This window comes from Heterocephalus glaber, unplaced genomic scaffold (assembly GCF_053883595.1).
Source record: "Heterocephalus glaber isolate CG9 unplaced genomic scaffold, H.glaber_assembly_v1.0 deba00000621, whole genome shotgun sequence".
Lineage (NCBI taxonomy): Eukaryota > Metazoa > Chordata > Mammalia > Rodentia > Bathyergidae > Heterocephalus > Heterocephalus glaber.
Window position 1 is genome coordinate 25,925,615 of NW_028258153.1, and position 19,560 is coordinate 25,945,174.

The following is a 19,560-nucleotide window of genomic DNA, read 5'->3' on the forward strand; positions in this document are numbered from 1 at the left end:
GGTAGCAATAATCAAAGTATATAACCTCCTTGGCAACCCTGCAAGTATCTAATTGCAGTAGTTGTAACAGATACATGTGTAAGAAATAGATCAATATATCCCTATTAAGATTTTGTACTTTTAAAAAATCACTTTACAGAAATTAGATACCATAAGTGAATTCTTCTTTCTCTGCAATAATAATTTTAAAACTGGATAAGCATTATGCTTTTCTGCTTTCATTCATGTTGTAATATTCTAGAATTACACTGATTTCCTTGTGATTCCAATAAGATGGAGTATTTGCCTAGAAGAGTGAAGTATTGGGAAGAACAGAAAAGCAGAGGAAGGGAAAATGTCTCAGGGTATATTTGTCTCTATTACAGTACTCCACATCTTTTATTTATAGAAGGTTTAAAATCACCAAAGTTGAAGTAGGCATTACTTCTGGATGCTCAGTATTGTGCTATGCCTGCTTATTCTTACATAAAAGTATTCCACGATGCCATAAATTTTTAAAAAGCAGATTGAATATTTTCATTAGTTTTGGAAAAGATTAATAGGAAAAAATTCAAAGAAATCCCTTTTGTTTCAGTGCATCAGAAAGCTTCATGTCTAAGTTGATAAAGTTCAAGTTTTTATACTTGGGAACTACTTTTAATGATTCAATTTATCAAAGACAGTACTTTCTACTCCCTCCTTCAGAGGTTTTTAAAAGATGTTCACTTCTGTTCTTCACTGAAAGATGTTACAAAGCAATTTATTTAAGATTTTAAGAATTATGGAGCCTTTATTCAATGTTATAGAAAAATTTATCCTATTCCTAAAGAAATATCGGCCTCCCCAATAGGCAAAAGACAATGGCTTTTCCACTCAATAAGAGTTTTACTATAAAATGAAGTTCTTTAATTTTTTATGCTCATGCCTTCCCACACACCCGAATTTGTATGACTTCCCTTGATAAATATTCAGAGCATGAAACTCCATTGGTGTCAGACTCCAAGAGTTAATAGCAGGTGACAATGTCATTTCTGAAGAGTATGAAGTCACGGTGGGTTTATCTAAGACCCTCTGCTTCACAACCTCTTCACACCTGAGGATACAGCAACCATACATTCAAAAGCTCATGGACAGTGTGAGGAATGCAAATTCTGAGCTGAGCAAGAACACTTGCTACTCACTGGATGGTTGTTTTTACTAAGGGCTTGGGCAGGCTTCTTTGTACCCTCCTTATTATTGTATGGAAAGCTTGCCTTCACCACACATCTATTTGAAAAAATACAGATGACTTTGTCACATTTCCCTTCCAGTCCTACTGAAATTTTGGGTAGCAATCCTAAAACTCAGAATATTTGGGAAGAGACAGTTCATTTGGGAACTCTATGTTGTTCTGATAACAGTCTGGGTTTTTTCCTATTTGTGAGAATCAGTGATTTGGAGGAGGTAGTTCTTTTATATCTATGTTTCAATGCTTCGGTATGATTTAGCAAGATGTTCAAAACTGAGACTGGGGAAGAATAATTTTCAAAACTTCTGGGAAGATGAATTTAAGGGAGAGAGATTAGTATTCCAAACCTGTTCTAATGGAGAATCAAGGAGTTGTTATACAGTTTGCTCAGAATCATAGTTGACATGGCCGAGAAACCTCGCCTTTTTGGCCTCCTGGATGTCCTGTGAATAAAGGAGTCTGCCACGGTTATTTACAGGACTGTCTTTTCCTTGGAAGATTTTGTTCTAGTTCACCTTGACTCATCATTGATTCATGGGCTGTTGTTTTGGGCTAAAAGGCAATAGAAGAGCAACAGTAGCTGAAAGTCTGACAAAATCCGTCCAGACTCTTCCGTCCACTTGGAAGTTTGCTGTTAAAAAGTCCACTTAATACACTTCTTTTCTTTCATCTTTTCCATCCAACCCCCTGAGTACTTTTTCCTATTAAGCACATCTTGTAAAAGGATTATATTTACTATTCATGTTTCTGTCATTTGCACTTTGCCAGAAGCTTTGTTTTCATTAAGCATACTTCCATAAGATGCTTGTACATTCACTCCTTTTGTTATTCCCACTGGCAGGTGGCTTTGATTTACAGGGAGAAATGGACCTCATCAATATTTTAGCCCAAGTGGGTCTTAGACCAGATGGCCAAAGGAGTTTAGCTGCCTTGACATTTTGGCTCCATCCTTAGACCAGTATGTAATTATTTTACAAATAGCCCAGGGATGTGTGGAAACCACCAATTCTGAAAACAGATTGTGATTATCTTGGTAGATAAGAATTTGTTTACTGAGTTTTATAACCTTAGATTTAGAGGTGGGTATGTCAAGAGAATACTTTGCAGCTCATCTCAGCCAACATTCTGAGAGTTTAAATCTTTGAATAGTAGAAGCATTACCATCTCGATAGACTTATTTACTTAGACTGTACTGAAAGACTAGCCAATGAGACAGTTATAGGAATCGTCTTTGGTACCAATGGTACAGCAGAAATTCTTGGTTTATGGATGTTAAGTACAAACTACCACTTTGTATTGCCTTACTTGGATCCTAATTTGTAATATGCTAGCCCAAACTCATTCAGTGTAAGAAGAGCATTTTTGTGTTCCATCAAACCAAGACTACTTTAAGTCTTCAGTTGAATTCAGAAGGACCAGTAAAATCTACTAAACTGATTCAGGTTGATTAGTTCTTATGTGAAATGCTTGGGATGAGAAATGTTTCAGATTTAGAATACTTTTAGAAATTTTGAATATTTGCATATACCTAATGAGATATATGGAGGATAGTCCCCAACTCAACGCTAATTGTGTTTGCCTCACATGTACCTTATACATATAGCCTTAAATTAATTATATACAATATTTTAATTTCTCTGTAACTTGTCATATGACATCAGAAGCAGAATTTTTCCACTTGTGTTGTTAAATTCATGCTTAAAATTTTTCAGATTTTGAAACATTTCATATTTGGGATTATTTTAAATTAGGGAATAATTAGCTTGTAGGAAGTACCCAAATCAAAACAAAATAAAACAAAAACTCTTGTCTAAGATGTGTGTCCAAAAGAAATTTAATTCATTTGTATGGTGAATTCTCACTCCTGACTAAAGGAATCGGGACGCACAGGAGACAAAAGGAAGAGAGTCACAAGATCAAATCATTGCACACAAAAGCACCTTTTATTCAGCATCACCTTGATTTATTTCTCCTAGTATTGTTTTCCTCTGATGGAAAAATAATTTCATCAAGATAACAGATGTTTTTGCCAAAGTGAATTTCACGTTTTAATGATTTTCCTTACAAAGGGAAAGTCAACTCTGCACTGCAACTTTGCTCTGCCTCTTTTCTGCATTTATTTGGATGACTAATTTTTTAAAAAAATTTTCTCAGCAGAAAACAAGATACTTCCCTCAAATAGAGTTATTATATTTTATTGCTGCTTTATTTAGTATATATTTTTCTCAATTGGAAAAAAATCTAGGTGATGAAAAAACATGATAAGAGAAGTAGTTTACATGGTCACAACATTTAAATTGCTGCCAAAAGAAAACAATGTAAAAAATTTAAATGTGAAATATTGTATAACTTCAAAAAAAACTTACCTCAATTGTCTATCATTTATCATGTAGTACAAGTCAACTTCAACTTTCTAAATAGGATGACAATTCTTTATTATAAGCCCCTAGTGGTACTATGGTATACATTTTTTAAAACGCTACTACAAAAATTTCTTGCCTCTTTGTTTTTGCCTATTGTGTACTTAAGCTATACATAATTTTGAATAAAAGCCTACTGTAGGTATAAATGCAATAGTTAACTGATCCTGTTTGCTGATGTCCTGCTCGTATTCCTCAGAAGGTGGCAGCTTTTAATCCAGCATCTTCTCCTGCTTTTTGCCTTCCTTTTTCTTCTTCTTCGATTCTGTTGCAATTAAAAATGGAGAGAAGAGAAAAATAAGCACCCAGATATTGATCTATTGGGAGAGAAAGTCATTTTATTTGTAATCGGCACATAACTACAAGATAAGATCGATAGAAAAGCTGTTTGCTCTTGGTAGTTCTCTTGGTGAATTGAGAGGGGGGTGTGTGTGTGTGTGTGTGTGTGTGTGTGTGTGTGTGTGTGTGTGCTGTTGCCAAGGAAGTACCTCTAAAATTAGGCAGGTGTAACACGCCTACCTCTGTGTGAATACCTACAAATGCCTGTTACCTTGTTGGTCGCTCTATTTGGCATTCAAAATATTGTTTGAATGTCTGCTTAGAAAACAAACACAGCAGGCAGTCATCTCTTAGAGAATTAAACAGGTTGCTGCTCAGTGAAGAGCTTAAAGAGCTCTTCTTAGCCCCTCACTTCTCACTTAACTGTTTAGAAGCATTAGCACTTTCTTTCTGAGCAAACAATTCCAGAGTGTTCCCCCTTTGGATGCCCCATCTGTTTATATATTCAGTTAGTGATTTACAGAGAGCAAGAAGCAGCTGTGAACCCTACATAGCCTGTCTAGAGCCTTGCCTAGAGGCCTCCTGATCTTGCAGGAAGCAAACAGAAGGTGCCGACCTGTGTTAAACTAAACAAGTAAAATCCCAAGGATTTAAATTAAAACTCTCCATCCTTTTCCACTCAATCATCTTGCCTTTCCTTTTTCTCTAATAGAAAAATGTAAGAGAGAACAGGATACATCTGTTTTAGCTCCAAAGACAAAAATAGTGAGGATTGCAGGGCTGGCAAGTGAAAAGATACTCCTAATTGTTTCTGTGCTGCCTCCTCCATTTGGTCCACAGCAATGGCAGAATTGTGCTGGACAGGCCCAGACTCTGGAGACAGGCTGCTGGGGTTTAAATGCAGACTGCATCACTAAGTTACTGTGACACTTTGGGAAAGCTAATTCATACATCTGTGTTTCAGATTAATCATTTTTGAATGGGCATAACAATGGTACCAAAACATCTGATGGCAAACAGAATTACTATCCAAATTTATATAGTTGTGTAAAGCCCACAGAGAGCAGAATATGGCAAAATAGCATTTGCTCAATAAAAGTATGGATTTATCCTTACTTGATAATAAATTGAAACTATTTCTGTGTATAACTAAAATACTTCATCATGACCAATGTGAATTGACTGAGCATTCTATGAAATATGATGAACATCAGAGAAATATTGGGACAAAAACAATGCCCAACAGAAATTAGGGCATTGTTCAGGAGATCATAAAACTTAAGTCCAAGAAGATGCCCTGGCTTATGGTGAGAGAAGACATGACATGATTTCAATCAGAAATATTGTACATTTTTCAAATAACACTTAAATAGAGCTAGAGACCCTTTAATTCTTATGTACTCTCCTCAGCAGTAGGTTCCAAAGTCTACTGCACACTGGTTAAGAGGTATTGGTGTTCATTATAATTTTCCCAAACCTCTGGCATTCAGGTTTCTCTGGTACACCATATGCAGTTTGGCCAGCAGTTTCCAAAATCCTGATTAATCGTTGTCTTTATATATAGCCATTCTGTTCATGGCTATCCTCAGCTTACCCCATTTCTAAATTTAAGAGGCTTGATCTTTCATTCCTTCTATATTTTCTTATTTTTATGAATGTCTCATTAACATAGGAAGAGTGTGATGACATGTTCTTAGTTCAAAGATGGCTGTAAGGTTAAAGAAGGTGTTCTATTTAATATCTGAGCAAACAGTCAGTGTTTAAACATTTCATGATTCTTAGACTTTGGTTGACATTTTAGGCAGTAGCTGTTTATCAGGAGGATACCCTTAGGGAACAATCTGGATGTCAAGTGTGATCTAACTCTGGGTTCTCTTGTCTCAATTTCTTCATGTCACCTACTAGGGACGTCTCAGTAATTTTCAGTCCTTTATCTCTCAAGTAGAGAATAGTTTGTGGCAATATTTTCATATTTTGGCTAAAATCTATTTCATACATAAGACTGAAAGGAGGCCACTGTAATTAGGTGTTTTATATAGATTTATTTCATCAAACATGAAGTTATTTTTAGTATTATGCACTATTTGATTGAGCTCATGTAGGCTGTCATCTTTATGGGCACTTGAGCATGGGGATCTCTCCCCAAACCCATTGCAGTTAAAGGCATGGGCAGCCCTTTTGCCTGTTGTCTAGGCCTAATGTTTCTTTTTCATTAAGTAACGTGTCAAATGCCAGCAGATCAAACACTTGCCCCTTTAATCTGCACAAGGACAATTAACTTATTCTTTTGACACAACTGGCAAATCATCACAGCATCATACAAACACACTGTAGACACTAACCACCCTGTGTTCAATCCAGATTCAAAGGTGAAAAAGCCTTCAGAAAAAGTCAAAGAAAAGTAAGAAGAATTTGCATTTACAGTGAGTCAGTTTGACTCCTCACATAAGGAAGTGTTTGACTTTTTGCAAATAAAAAAAATGTTGCTTACAATCAAAAGCACAGTTTTCTGACTCTTATTTACCCTTAACTGGCAGACTAAAAGAGCTTTGTCATTGTTCATCCCTGTTGCCTGAAAATTTATTAACAACCTCTCAATTTTCATCTCGTATATGTTTGGAATTTAAAATAGTATTGTGTGGGGCCGGGGATGTAGCTCAGTGGCACAGCACCTGCCTGGCAAGAGCGAGGTCCTGAGTTTGATCACGGATGTGCTCCCCCCCAAAAAAAAACCAGTGAGTAAAATAGTATTGTGAAATCTATGTTCTAGAAAAACTTGGTCCAACTCTTTAATAACAAATGAAGAAGCAGACACAATGGAAGAAGGTCAATTTGCTTCAGTCTCCAAACTGGGGCTGATTTCAATTTCCCAAGTCTGCCTTTTTCCCCCTCTCTGGCCTTTGACCTTCAAGACCACTCTTCACAGCAACCCTACGCTTCCACCCTTAATTTGTCTTGCTGGTTCACCCCATCCTTCAGGTGCCAACTTTGGCATATCTAGTTTATTGGCCTCATGGTTTGAGTTAGAACCTTTTCTCTTCAGTTCCCTTAGTATAGTGCTTATCATTGGTATTGCAATTGACAGTGAAGTATAAGATACAAGGGGACAGACTATTGCTACTGTACCTCCAGGCTGTGCACAGGGTCTTGTGCATGGATACTGATTAATAATACTTCAATGAAATAAAAAAAATGTTTAACCACACAAACCTATCTCATGCATTTTCTTTGCGGAGTTTCTTTGAATTCCTTTATTTTTCGTGTGTGTTCCTCTTTCTATATCAGCCTGCACCTATGCCTGAGTGTTTTTTTTCCTATCGTCTCTATTCTGTTTAGCCAATCCCTGTTTATCCTTAGGATCTTAGCTCAATTTTACTTCCTCTGAGAAAACTTCCCAAAGACTCCCAGACTAAGCAGATTCCCTCACAGACATGTTTATTGTGACTTTCATTGCTTTTTGCAAAATTGGAACTGAAGTATTAATTGAGTTTCAAATAAATATGCTTTTTCCTCTTTCTGTGAAGGTAGAGACCCTTTTCTCTATTTTGCATCTGTATCTTCTGTGCCTGGCCCATGACAAGTATTCATGAAATATGCATTGATGCAGACAAGACAAATGAATATTTGAGTGAGAAATTGAGTACCCACTCATCACTATATAGAAAAATAGTATTTTTCATAGAAAGCAAGCAGTGTCAATTCATTCAGAATCTTAGAATATCTTTAAAGATGAGTATTTTATGAAGAAGAAAATCACAAACATACACACAGGCAATGTATTTGTATTTCTTAACACATTTTCTTGTTTTTAAAACAGATGCCTGAACTAGTTCTGTGGGTAAAACTAATGTTCCATTTTGGGGCTTTTTAAGGTGACTGCCAGAGAAACTCTGCTATGAGCATGAGAGTCATGAATTGTCCTAGAGCAGGGCAAAGTCAAGTGCTTTATATAATGCAGTCAAGAAGTGGCTATTCTTCCAGGTATGAAGAGCCACAAGGATCCCAGCTCTGATGTGAAACTGTAAGAACTTTCATTCCCACTGAACAGAGCCAAGTCAAGTGACAGGCCACACAGAAAGCAACTCCCCAGGCATCGTGTCACTCTTCTCCTGGACTGAGGCCGTGAAGCAGAAATGAATGCAGGCAGGAAGCGAGCCCTTGTCAAATGTGAGAGTAAAGAGTTCCTGCCCATAAAGTGACTTCTTCTCCTGGCATAGTCCTGATGAGGACATTGTCACTGTGCAGCACAGTCTCTGTGGCATGTTTCAGTTCCCTGGAATTCAAAATTTCAACCTTTCTTTGTCCAGACTTGAGCTGACAGTACTCATAATAATTCCGATATATACATGAGAGAGAATGGTAGGTACTGAAAACTTGGCATTATTTGAAAAAAAATAGTTTTCTTTAAAGATACATTTCAAAGTATTCAGAAAGCCCTAAGACTTTCCAAAAAAAATTACTCTAGTAAGAATTCATTATTTTTATTTAAATATTAGCATTTTTCCAAATGAGAGAAACCTTGTAATGTTTACGCTGGTATGTGTCTGATTTCATTCACTTAACATTATGGTCTCAGGGTGCATACATTTTTCTACAAGTGACTCAAGTTTATTATTCTTCATGGCAGAGTAGTACTCCATTGTATATAAAGGACAGATTTATTTTTTTATCCATTCATCTCCTGATCATCATCTATTCATCACCTTGGACATACAGGCCACTTCCAAGACTTAGCTTCTATGAATCATGCTGCTATAAACGTGGATATGCATAGGTCACTGTTATATGATGTCTTTAGCTCTTTTGGGAAGATACCTAGAAAGGGAATTTCTGGGTAAAATGGAATTTCTACTTTTAGTTTCCTGAGGAATCTCTATACTGATTTCAGTAGGGATTGTGTCAGTTTACATTCCCACCAAGAAAAGATAGATAGCAGGAAACAGGGAGACAGAGCCTCTGCAAAAATGGAGAGGACTAAGAGGGGGACAAAGGAAACAAGGGAGGGGAAGAAGATTAAACAAAAGAATTGAGATGGGTTATTTCAGGTACCAAGTCCCCATGAAAAATGTAATCATTACGTCCTACAAACATGTACTAATCAAAATAAAAATTTATTTAAAAAGAAGCCATTGTCTTTCATTACAAGATCTCAAGTGTCACCGTTACCATATTCTCCAGAAAACTCAAAATTTAAATTCAAACAGATTCTATCAGTGCATAGCAACTTCTGAATGAAAAGAAGAAAGGCACCGCAAGGAATGAGTAAGAATGTAAGCCACGCTACAATAAATTCTGAGTCTCCCTATTTATTCTAAAGAGAAAACAAAATCTTGATGAACAGTGAAGTAGTAAGTGGCATGAAGTCTATGGTTCAGTGAGACAATGAGGAAAGAGTGAAGCTTTGTTAGGATCATCAGGAGGAACAATTTCTATCTTAGAGAATTGATCCTAATGGACATCTACCACTTATTAGCTCTGTGATTTGGAGGAAACCAATCATTCTGTATCTGGTTCCTATAAACTTGTGGTAATAAAACCAATAACTTCTCATAGTGCCACAGGGAGGACCATGCGAGATGGTAACCTTTCAAATCCCATTTACCATTGATGCCTCCCCCAAATTCAGGTATTGATTAAGAAACTATGACTCAATCTCCATTATGCATCAGGTAAAATTCTAAATACTGGCATATAATGATGAACAAAACAAAATTGTGCTTTCATAGAGCTGATATTGCAAGTAATGTGTTCAAGATTGCTCTATGTGAGTCTTTTGAAACCATAAAGTATTTAAAAGCATATATTTATCTTAAAGATCATGGATAAGTAGCTGCTATTTTTATGGCTTGAGGCCCAGTTTTCTTGCTGCAGATTTATTATTATAATCCAGATGCATGTGATATAAAAGATAGAATATCCACAGGAAGAAAAATGATAGCCTAAAAGAATAATTGATAGCCTAAAGAAAAAATAATTTCTCCTCACTGAGTTTTCTTCTTTTTAAAAATATGAATTACTTTTCTGTTTGAAATGTAAAAGTCATACAGAAAATATATACATATATTAAAATAAATCACCTATAATTTCATAATATAAGAACATGTTTACCAAGTGTGTTCTACTTATATTTTCTTTCTATGACTTTAATTAGGAATATATTGACAGTTGATGTATTTTATTTTAAAAATTCAACTGCATTGATTTTCCATGCTATTGCCTATATTCTAAAACATAACTAAGAAGGACTCCTTTATGTCATCTATGCTGTATATTCTTGGTAACCTTTCTTCTTTGGTAGGTCATTTGAACTGCTCTCATATGTTGTTATAAATAATGGTGCAGTGCTGTTTTGGCTGTCAAATTATTGTATATTTTTTTTAGTATATAGATGACTACAAGAAGATTTACTAAGTCGAAGACTACGGTGTTTATAACTCTCTACATTTATATTAGCAAGTTTATTTTTTGAAGGAAATACTAATGTGAATTCTTATTAGCAATTTATATGACAGCCTGTAACAGCAAACTTGCTCTAGAAAGGCAATTAATCAAACAATAGGCATCATCTCTTTTCCAACTATCCTCCATCCTTTAACAACAGGGTTATTATGCAACTGGCACAAATTAAAATCTAGAACTAGGGAACTCTGGAAGAAATCAGGTTGAATGTGGGTGGGCCTAGAGAGAATGACATCAATTTAAATGTGTTTTGAAGGGTGATGCTTTTCCAAGAAGTGGAAGGGCTGAGAATTCTGGAACAAGCTTATCTTGTTTTCTTAGCAAAAGGTCTTCCTTTGATTTTTTTTTTCCAGAGGGCCTGCTGTATACACAGAAAATAAAAAGAGAAACTAGAAGATAAAATGATTGAGAGCTCAGATGTTTACTGAGTCAGACACTGTTTGCTGCTGATTTAAGTTTAATAGCTGTGGGTCATTAAAGCAGTGGGAGGAAATACTGATTAGAATAGAAATAAGAGATTTGCTCAATCTAGGGGGTAAAAATTTATATTTTGAGGAAGCTAAAAACACTCAGAAATGCAACCCTGATTTTCAGAGGTCAAGGGACCCATGGATGAGGACATTGGAGGTCTGCCATAGACACCACACAAGTTCATTCTGGGGATGGTTGAATAGGGCATAAGACTGAAGGAAAAGGATCAAGTCATTACCAAACACAAAAATCACAATGTAAACACATTCCATTGCCTGGATAGCATCAAGATCCTTTTCATGTTAATTAGCTGCATAGTCACCCAAAAATACTTAAACTCTCATACCACAGCACCTTTGTCTCAGAACGGTAAGTCCCGTTGAGTCATAAATGTATCCACTCTGAGATGCACCTAGAATTCAAGTACTAATTGGCTAGTCTTGACATGCATTATATTTCCAATATTTCCACTTAAACTGAAGTAGCATATAGCAAATGTCACAACATAGGAAAAAAGTTCTATCTACTTGGAGCCAAGGATTAACTCAGTGGTTCCATAGCCTGCCTTGGAAGCACAAGGTCCCAAGTTTGATCCCTGGTACCAAAAATAAAATAAAATAAAATTCTATCTACTTGAAAATCAAAAGAATAGTATTTTTTAAATTTCTTAAATATGTTCTTAAATATGTTCTTCAAAGATATGGTTGTGTCCAATGCCTGTGTGATCATTTTGCTTCTTCTTTGATTTCTTATGTTGCAGTACTAGCTCCATTTCCTCTGTATCCCTTCTATCCATTGACTTCTAGGAGTATAAATAGAATACATGCAGCATGTATACATATATAAATACATACACATGATACATGATCAAATATACAATGAATGTTCAAATAAAAATGTCTACAGTAAAAGATACATTGGTATCAATCCCCCTCAAAACACACCCCCTCACTTCCCATCCTTCTTGCACTTCTGAAGCAGTTCTGGAAGTCCTCTTTCCTGAGTGTCTTCAGGAGACATGATCAAAAATACAGGGAATGCTCCTGCTCAGTGCCATTCATTTCAAAGGCAGGCTTATAAAACCTTTAGTGTGTCCTTCGCCAGCTGTGTGTACTCTAGCATTTTGAGACTTCTGGCTTTGCTCCAAAGTAAAAATGACTGTGAAAGGTAAATGTTTTGAACTGATTCAGGACATCGAGGCATCCATGACAGCACAACTAAGGACACTCATGAAAGAGGACTTCTAGAACTGCTTCAGAAAGTGGTGACAAGCAAGAAGTCTTTCCAAGTGTGTTTGAAGTAAAGGGCAGTATTCTCAAGGGGATTAATTCCAATGTGTCTTTTACTGTAACAATTTTTTTAAAGTAAACATTCACTGTATTTTTTATCACACCTCATACATACAGGATTGACCTGTACATACAGTAGGATTGACCCTCAGTGCTACCCATGGGCTGATGTCCTCCCACACACCTGTTCTTTCCCTCAACAGCCATGTGTCTTGTCACTCATTTACTATTTCCTAACACCTTTCACATCTTCTCAACTATCTGCTCTTCTACACGTGTTTGTTTTCTGCTAAGTGTATGCGATTAAAAAGAGTCGTCTATGTCTAGACACAAACTAAACATATTTTTACCATTTTAGGAACCTCTATTTTGCTTCTACTTGTTTCTCTTTGAAAGATGCCTCAGCTTTTAACAGCATCTTCTCAAAATAGAAAGTTCAGCTGTGTGAGTGTCGGTAAGTAATGCAAATATAACTGAAATTTTAGTGGAGGAAATGAAGAGATGTATTTCATCAACCAAATAGCATAAATTTAAAAGTCCCCAAACATGTCAGTTGCATTCCAAAGCAACTCACCCAGCATCAATAAACTAATGTAAGGACATAATAACCCATATATAATAATAGTAACAAATAATAAATAATAATAATAAATGAATCAACTAATGGAAAGTCAAGTAAACTTTGGGTAACCCGATTCCTGTCTACCACCTTTTGGGCCCCTTTCTCCTCAAGTCTCTCCATTTTCCTTTCTTTAGGGAGAACACTTGAAGTACCTTTTTGCTCTTCTAGTTCTTCATGATACACTGCTTTCATGCGGTAGATTCAGGAGCAGACAAACCAGCCATGCTTAGGTGTGTTGGTAGAAGGTTAGAAAAATCACCAAGTTAGAGGGAGGAGGATCATGAGTTTGAACCCAACCTGGGGAACTTAGCTACTTAGCAAGATCCTGTCTCAAAATTTAAAAAAAAAGGAAAGAAATTAAAGTCTGGAGATGGAGCTCGGTAAGAAGGCCCTGGGATCCAGCCCCAGTACTACAAAAAGAAAAGAAGAAAAAATTACCAAGTTAAGCTCCCATTTTTAGTTCAACACATTCACATCATCCATATATGTTAGTCACACCTGTACACAAGTACCGACACGCGCACGTGCTATAGATGATAAATTAATGCTTGGGTTCTCTTACCCTGCAAAAGCCTGTGCCACTTCCTCAATCTTTGGGTCCCTCTAGAGACTTTCCCTTGTTGACAGTGACCTCCTAGGGAACACTCATTGACTTCTTCCACCTCCAAAAGAATGATTATCTCTGATATGACATCTAAATATTTAAGAAATTACTTCTGTAATAATAAGGACATGGGTAGAAAATTTGCCTTTTATATATTAGAAATTATATGGTAGCCTGTCTTAGGAAATGTGTTATAATCCATAACAAGTAGTTCACACTTACACATCATTGTTTGCATTTATCATGCTTAATGCTCACTTCAATATAACAGGAGCAGTGTTACTGGGAAAGGCTTGTATAAAATTTTAGTAAGTATAGCGTCATAAATTGTCCCTTTTTGCTTCCAAATTGAATGTTTGAAAACTTAAAGATATAGAATCAGTTGCTATGGCTAAATTAGTCCCTCCCCAAATTCTGTGCCAAAATCTTAACTCTTGTACTTCACTTTGTGAATGTACAAGAAAGATACTTTGTAGAGATAATTAAGTTAAAACAAAGTCATCAGGATGAGCTACAGTCCAGCAGGGCTGGTGTCCTCAGACGAGAAAATCTAAGCCCAGACACACATATTTGGAGAAACACAAGGAGAGGATGGGATGGGCCGTCTGCAAGCCAAAGGGAGAGTCCTTGGCACACCAGCCCTGCCGACCCCTTGATCTTGTACTTCTGTCTCTAGAAAGCTGAAGAAATACATGTGTGTTGTTTAAGACGTCCAGTCGGTGATGCCTAGCAAACTCATACAGCAGTGCATTAGATTTCAGACCATCTTCTTTTTGTACATCTTTCAATCCTCATTTATTTCTAAAGTACTTATTCATCATTTCTTATTTGTGCTCCAAAATTTGCACAATTTAAAATTTCTAATCTTTTAAATGTGAGAGTGGCACTATATAATAAAGACTTTGTGCTCATGAATGGCATCCTAAATGCATGCCACATTAATCCTTTCAGCCATTGACACACCTGTCCTCCACACCTGTTCCAAGCAGGAGAGATGCCCAGTGCTGTCCACAGCAGCAGCACAAGCTACCCAGGAAGGGCTTTCCCCGAGCTTCCTCACAGTCTTTCCACAGAGGTTGAAATTATGAATTTATTATCCTTGTGTGTCTGGGTGAAGTTCTGAAAACAATGTTTTTCTATTTTCTGTAGAATGAAAATGATTCCTGAAAGCCTTGCTGGAAAGAGTGGTGTGGATGGGTTAACAGTCTATAAATATCTCTGGGTCTCATCTCCTACGTGTCTGAACAATGGGCCCCAGGAAAATCTTTACCTGCTTCTCATCCTTTGTATATTCGATGAGCTCTTCTACCAATATTGTTTACTCTTCTAGAAAAAGTCTTTAGTTTTTTTCACTGCCTCTGTGAGCTGAGCACCAGCCAGAAGCCAGCTTTGATTTCCCTGTGGGCTGCTGGCGGCTGTGCTCCCATGCAGAGCTAAGGGAGGAGGTGCACCGTCCCCCTCGGCAGCACTAGTTACCAGGACAGTGGTGCCTCAGGTCCTAGTGAAGCACCTGAGTCAGGGTGAACCTCACAGAGGAGAGGAGACAATCACAATTCCAGCCCAGTGTCCAACTTGGGAGGACCCGGGGTGAAACCGTGTGCTCACACCAATGTTTCCTACTTTGAAGAAATGTAGACCGCTTGTAGGAACTCAGCTTGAGAAATAAAGCATCAAAAGTTGTCATATGACTTCAAAGCAATTGTTATACAACTGTAAAGGTGAGCCAGGAATTATCCTATAGGATTTAATAGTACATGACCCCAGCATATGAAAGTTTAAGGATTATAATTGAAACAAAACTCAATTATTATTATTTTTTTAAATATCCAAAGAGACTCTCAGGAAGCATTCAGCTTTGGAAGCATTGATATAAGAGGGGAAAAAAACCCCTGAAAACCATCAGTCCTGACTTCAGGTCTGAGTGAACTTGTACAGGTTGCGATCTTAGTGTCCTATATTCTAAAATATGAGTAAGATTCCTCTGAGCTACCCTAATGAATGATTAAGAGAGATGATGCCTTCTAAGTGCTGAACTTAGATGCCTGTCTCATTGTAAATATTTAGTAACTAAGAGCTAATTTTTTTTGATGTTCAATAAATGAAAATAGACACTATCTACAACAACAGGAGAAATTCTCAATTCAGAAGTTAGAAGGAAGATATGCAAAAGCTGTGGGGAAGAAAAATCAGCTTCAACAACTTCACAAGTAATTAGTGTGAACATTGTTCTATTACACTGCCTTCCTTATTACTAATTATTATATAGCTGTTTTCTGTGTGCACAGATAATGAGCCTCCAAGCATGGAATTTTCCCAGGGAGATGAAAGCAGACAGTGTGAAGTGAACCCTACAAATATTTAGAGTTCTTAATTCTCATATCTACCCTGAAAATTAGGACCAAAAATTTTTTACTAAGGATGGAAAGGAAACACCCAGATAATTTATTATAGTTTAGATCTAAAATACTCCTTGAAGGTCTCATGTGTTCAGAGGTGGGCTTTTGGAAAGTGATTGGGCTATGGGGCACTATGCTCATCAATGGATTAATCCATTGAAAAGTTCAGAGATCAATGAAGTGTTAGGAAGTGGGGCTTGGTAACGGGGAGCATGACTTGAAAGGGTGCTTCCTTGTTCCTCGCTATACCCTTCTCTCTCCACTTCCTTACTGTCAAGGGTTGAAGAGCTTTCCTCTGCCATGCCCCTCTGCCATACTCTCTACCTTGGAGCCAGCTAACCATGGACTATTCTCTCCAAAACTATGAGCCAAAAATCCTTCAAATCATGGGTGATGGATATTTTGTCCCAGCAACAGGAAAGTGACTAATACATGATTCTTTTCCTGATGAACTCCTGAACTTTAACACTGAATTATCAACACATATTTGAAGCCTGTGAATGAATAATGTGCTCTTAAGAGCCAGATCAGGACAATTTAGCTGGATATGTTATTCATTCATTCATTCATTCATTCAAGTCAGTACCCTTCATTGAGTTCCTCTCATGGACTACAGCCTGAGGCATAGTAATTTCACAGAATCTCCAAGTTACGTGAGGCAAATATGCCATAATACAGTATAGAGAAGGCCTTATCCAAGGAGTGATCTCTCTCAGAGAAGGTAGTGACTTTATGTTTGGAAAGAGAAGTCCGGCAAGTTTTAATTCTGATCTCTTTTTTAGTCCTTGATCAAAAAGCTTTTTTTGGCTTTAGGGACTTTGAACTTTCCATTGTTTCATCCACATTAGCATGGCCATCCTTTCTCTACCTTTGAGAAGTTCAAAAGTTACTTTCTCAAAAAAAAGACTTTCTCTGGTTACTCTCTCTAAACTACTCCTTCCCAGCACTCTATGGCTTGGCCCAGTTTAGATTTTAAGGTTTCTCATTCTAATAAGAAACCTTATCATTGTGATTATTAATAATTTCCTTTGATTTTCATTGTCTACCTACCACCCCTGGAAAATAGCAGTCAGAGGAAAAGACAGTTGTTTGATTAATATCACTAACACTTGGTGCACTTCATGTGGAATATTGGGATACATTCCTCTGCTTCTGCTGCTGCACTTTAAATCCATGAAGGTCATTAAAGCTGACGTTAGAACAGAGCACTCACGTGGTAAGTATTTAATGATTGAACAAGTAGGTCTTATAGATTCTGCAAGGAGGTATGAAGAATAAAAGGAAAACAGTTCCTGATTGTGAGAACTACAGGTAGAAAAAGATAGATCTCAAAGACATCATGGTCTATTCATGAATCTCCTGAAGGTTGAGCTTAGTAGAGAAGAATATACCAACAGTGGGTCCAGTCAGCATGACTGATGAGCAGCTGTTCCACTACAGATTCAAGATGCATCTGAAACTCATGACCATTTTTGAATAAGAAACCTGATATCCATATTGGATAGAATCAGGGAAAGGAGTGGTATATAATGCAGGAGATTCAGAGTCAGCTTGCCTGTGTTGAAACCCTGTGCTCTCTCATCATTAGCTGCACAACCTTGCCCTAGGCAGGTAGTTTCTCCAAAGCTTCCGTTTCCTCATAGAAAAAGTACAGATGACAACAGTAACTATTTTAGAATTTTGTGAATATTTGGTGATACCATGTATAAGCAATGTTCTAAAATATTCACACATTAGAGTCTCAAAAAGTATTGACTATGGTTAATATTGTTGTGAGCATCATAAATTCTTTTGCCTGAAAGGGACTGAAACACCTACCTCAAGAAATTCACTTGGCAAAAAGGAAGGAATCTCAGAAACACTGCACATTTACTAAGCATTTTAACCTACAGTCCTATAGTTCATCTTAACAACCATACAAGGAGGGATTCATTGTCAATTCTAATTTACAAAAGAAAAAACATATTCAGGTAAGAAAGGAACTGGATTCGATGCTCTCCTTTTAAACATAATATCATAGGACAGGAAATAAACTATAAGGGCCAAAAGACATCTTCTAGGCAGATGTCCAAAACACAACAGTGAGATGGCAAAACTTTTAGAAATAGTTGGGCAGGGCCGGGGGTGGGTAGGGTTACTGTGAGCAGTAACATTCAGCAGGGATGATTGTAGCCTAAGTATTGTGGATAACAAGAAGGGTGAACATTCATTCCTGACCCACGGTAACAAAGACATCCGTCCATGTTCTCCCACCTCCGCCTGTCCCAGGAACCATTTGGGAATGTCCCTTTGTCAGAGACAATCAAAAAAAATACAAACTTTGAGTCCAAATGGAGAAAGAGTTTTCCCTCTGATCAAGAAGAACAGAACAAAGTACATTGTTGCTGACTCTTCCGTCTAATGCAAGGTCAGAAGACATCCAGCACCCCTCATCCCACTCCTACTCAGGGGCAAGGGGAAGATCCTGGGTTAGCCTTTGCTAGGGCTCTGCCACCTCAGCTCTCCGCACAGTCCCCCAACTTAGCATAATCATCTACATAGTGCTACCATGTTCCTTCCCAAAGAACATCAGTCCCCAGAACATAGAACAGAATGTTAGAGAACATCTTTTATGTTTAAAAGAACTAACAAAGTAGTCTATTTAGTGGGGAAAGAACTGAGGATGCTGGGAATATTCCTTGTCTGGACCCTTTGCCCATTTAATAGTTAGCTGCCAAAAGCTGTGTCCCACATGCAGTGAAGCCTTGCACTGAAACTTGCTGTTCTTTTGATCTTTAAAAATGAATCCACAAACCTCTGAGAGGGCTAGGCAGCTGTCCAAAACAGAGCAGCAAGATGGCAAAACTTTTAGAAATAGCCGGGGGGGGGGGGGGGGATAATGGGATCAGGGACATTTAACAAGGATGATTGTAGCTTAAGTGTTGTGGATAGCAAGAAGGGTGAACATTCATTCCTGACCCAGAGTAACACAGACATCTGTCCATGTGCTTCCACCTCTCCCTGTCCCAGGAACCACTTGGGAATGTGCCTTTGCCAGACAATCCTAGAGGCTAACATACACACTGTTCTGGCTTTTCAAAACTAAAAGGAGCTTCACAAATACCCCTTAGTTATACATCTTACAAGTTGTACATCTTATTTTAAAAAGCAACAACCAATAACTCCCATGTGAACAATAATAGAAAACCCTAGGATGTTCTGAGACAATCATGGGGCAACAGCCCTTGTGGTGCCAGGAAAAATCTGGGTTCCTTGGAGCTCTCCCAGGAAGCCCAGCTCCAGTCCCAGCGTGGCTTTGCACTGGGTATGTCTGCTCCAAGAGCTGCAAGGGCCACAAACATGGGGCTGGCTGGGGAGCTGTGGGTCCCCTGCACATGAGTCCTTCCTAGAAGCCTGCTTGTCCCACTCATTTTCTAACTCCACAGTGTATGCATCTTCTAAGAGAACAACCGTGAGATATGTGTTGCTTGGAAAAGAGTTATTTGCCCTCCAAAGAGTCCTCTACTTCTACAGAGCTGCCAGTATAGACTACTTTTGTTTTCAATTTTCTTCACTCCACAGATCATTTAGCCCCACAGGGAAAAAAAATATTGGTTTCCCAAAAAGAAGAAACCTAACTCTCTCTACAGTGGGGTACTCAACTGTTCCAATAAAACTCCTTTGGACAGCTTTTCCCTTTACGGTTACAGAAATGCTGCATCTGGTCCAAGGAAGGCAGTTAAGTCTGCTACATATATTAATTAGCAATGCTGCCCACTCTGGCAGATCAGCTCACTATAGCAAATCAAGACTCTTTCAGTACCCTTTCTTCTG

The 19,560-nt window shown here is 37.6% G+C and overlaps 1 protein-coding gene across 1 annotated transcript in view; it reads right to left on the reverse strand.

Moving 5' to 3' along the window:
- Positions 1–3,128: 3,128 nt before the first annotated feature.
- The window catches only part of Ptn (pleiotrophin), a 98,383-nt gene continuing 81,951 nt past the window's right edge, over positions 3,129–19,560 (reverse strand). The window contains exon 5 of the mRNA XM_004851237.4: positions 3,129–3,892. Coding sequence (XP_004851294.1) covers positions 3,840–3,892 — 53 coding nt within the window. The 3' untranslated portion in view covers positions 3,129–3,839. The remainder of the gene's footprint in view (positions 3,893–19,560) is intronic.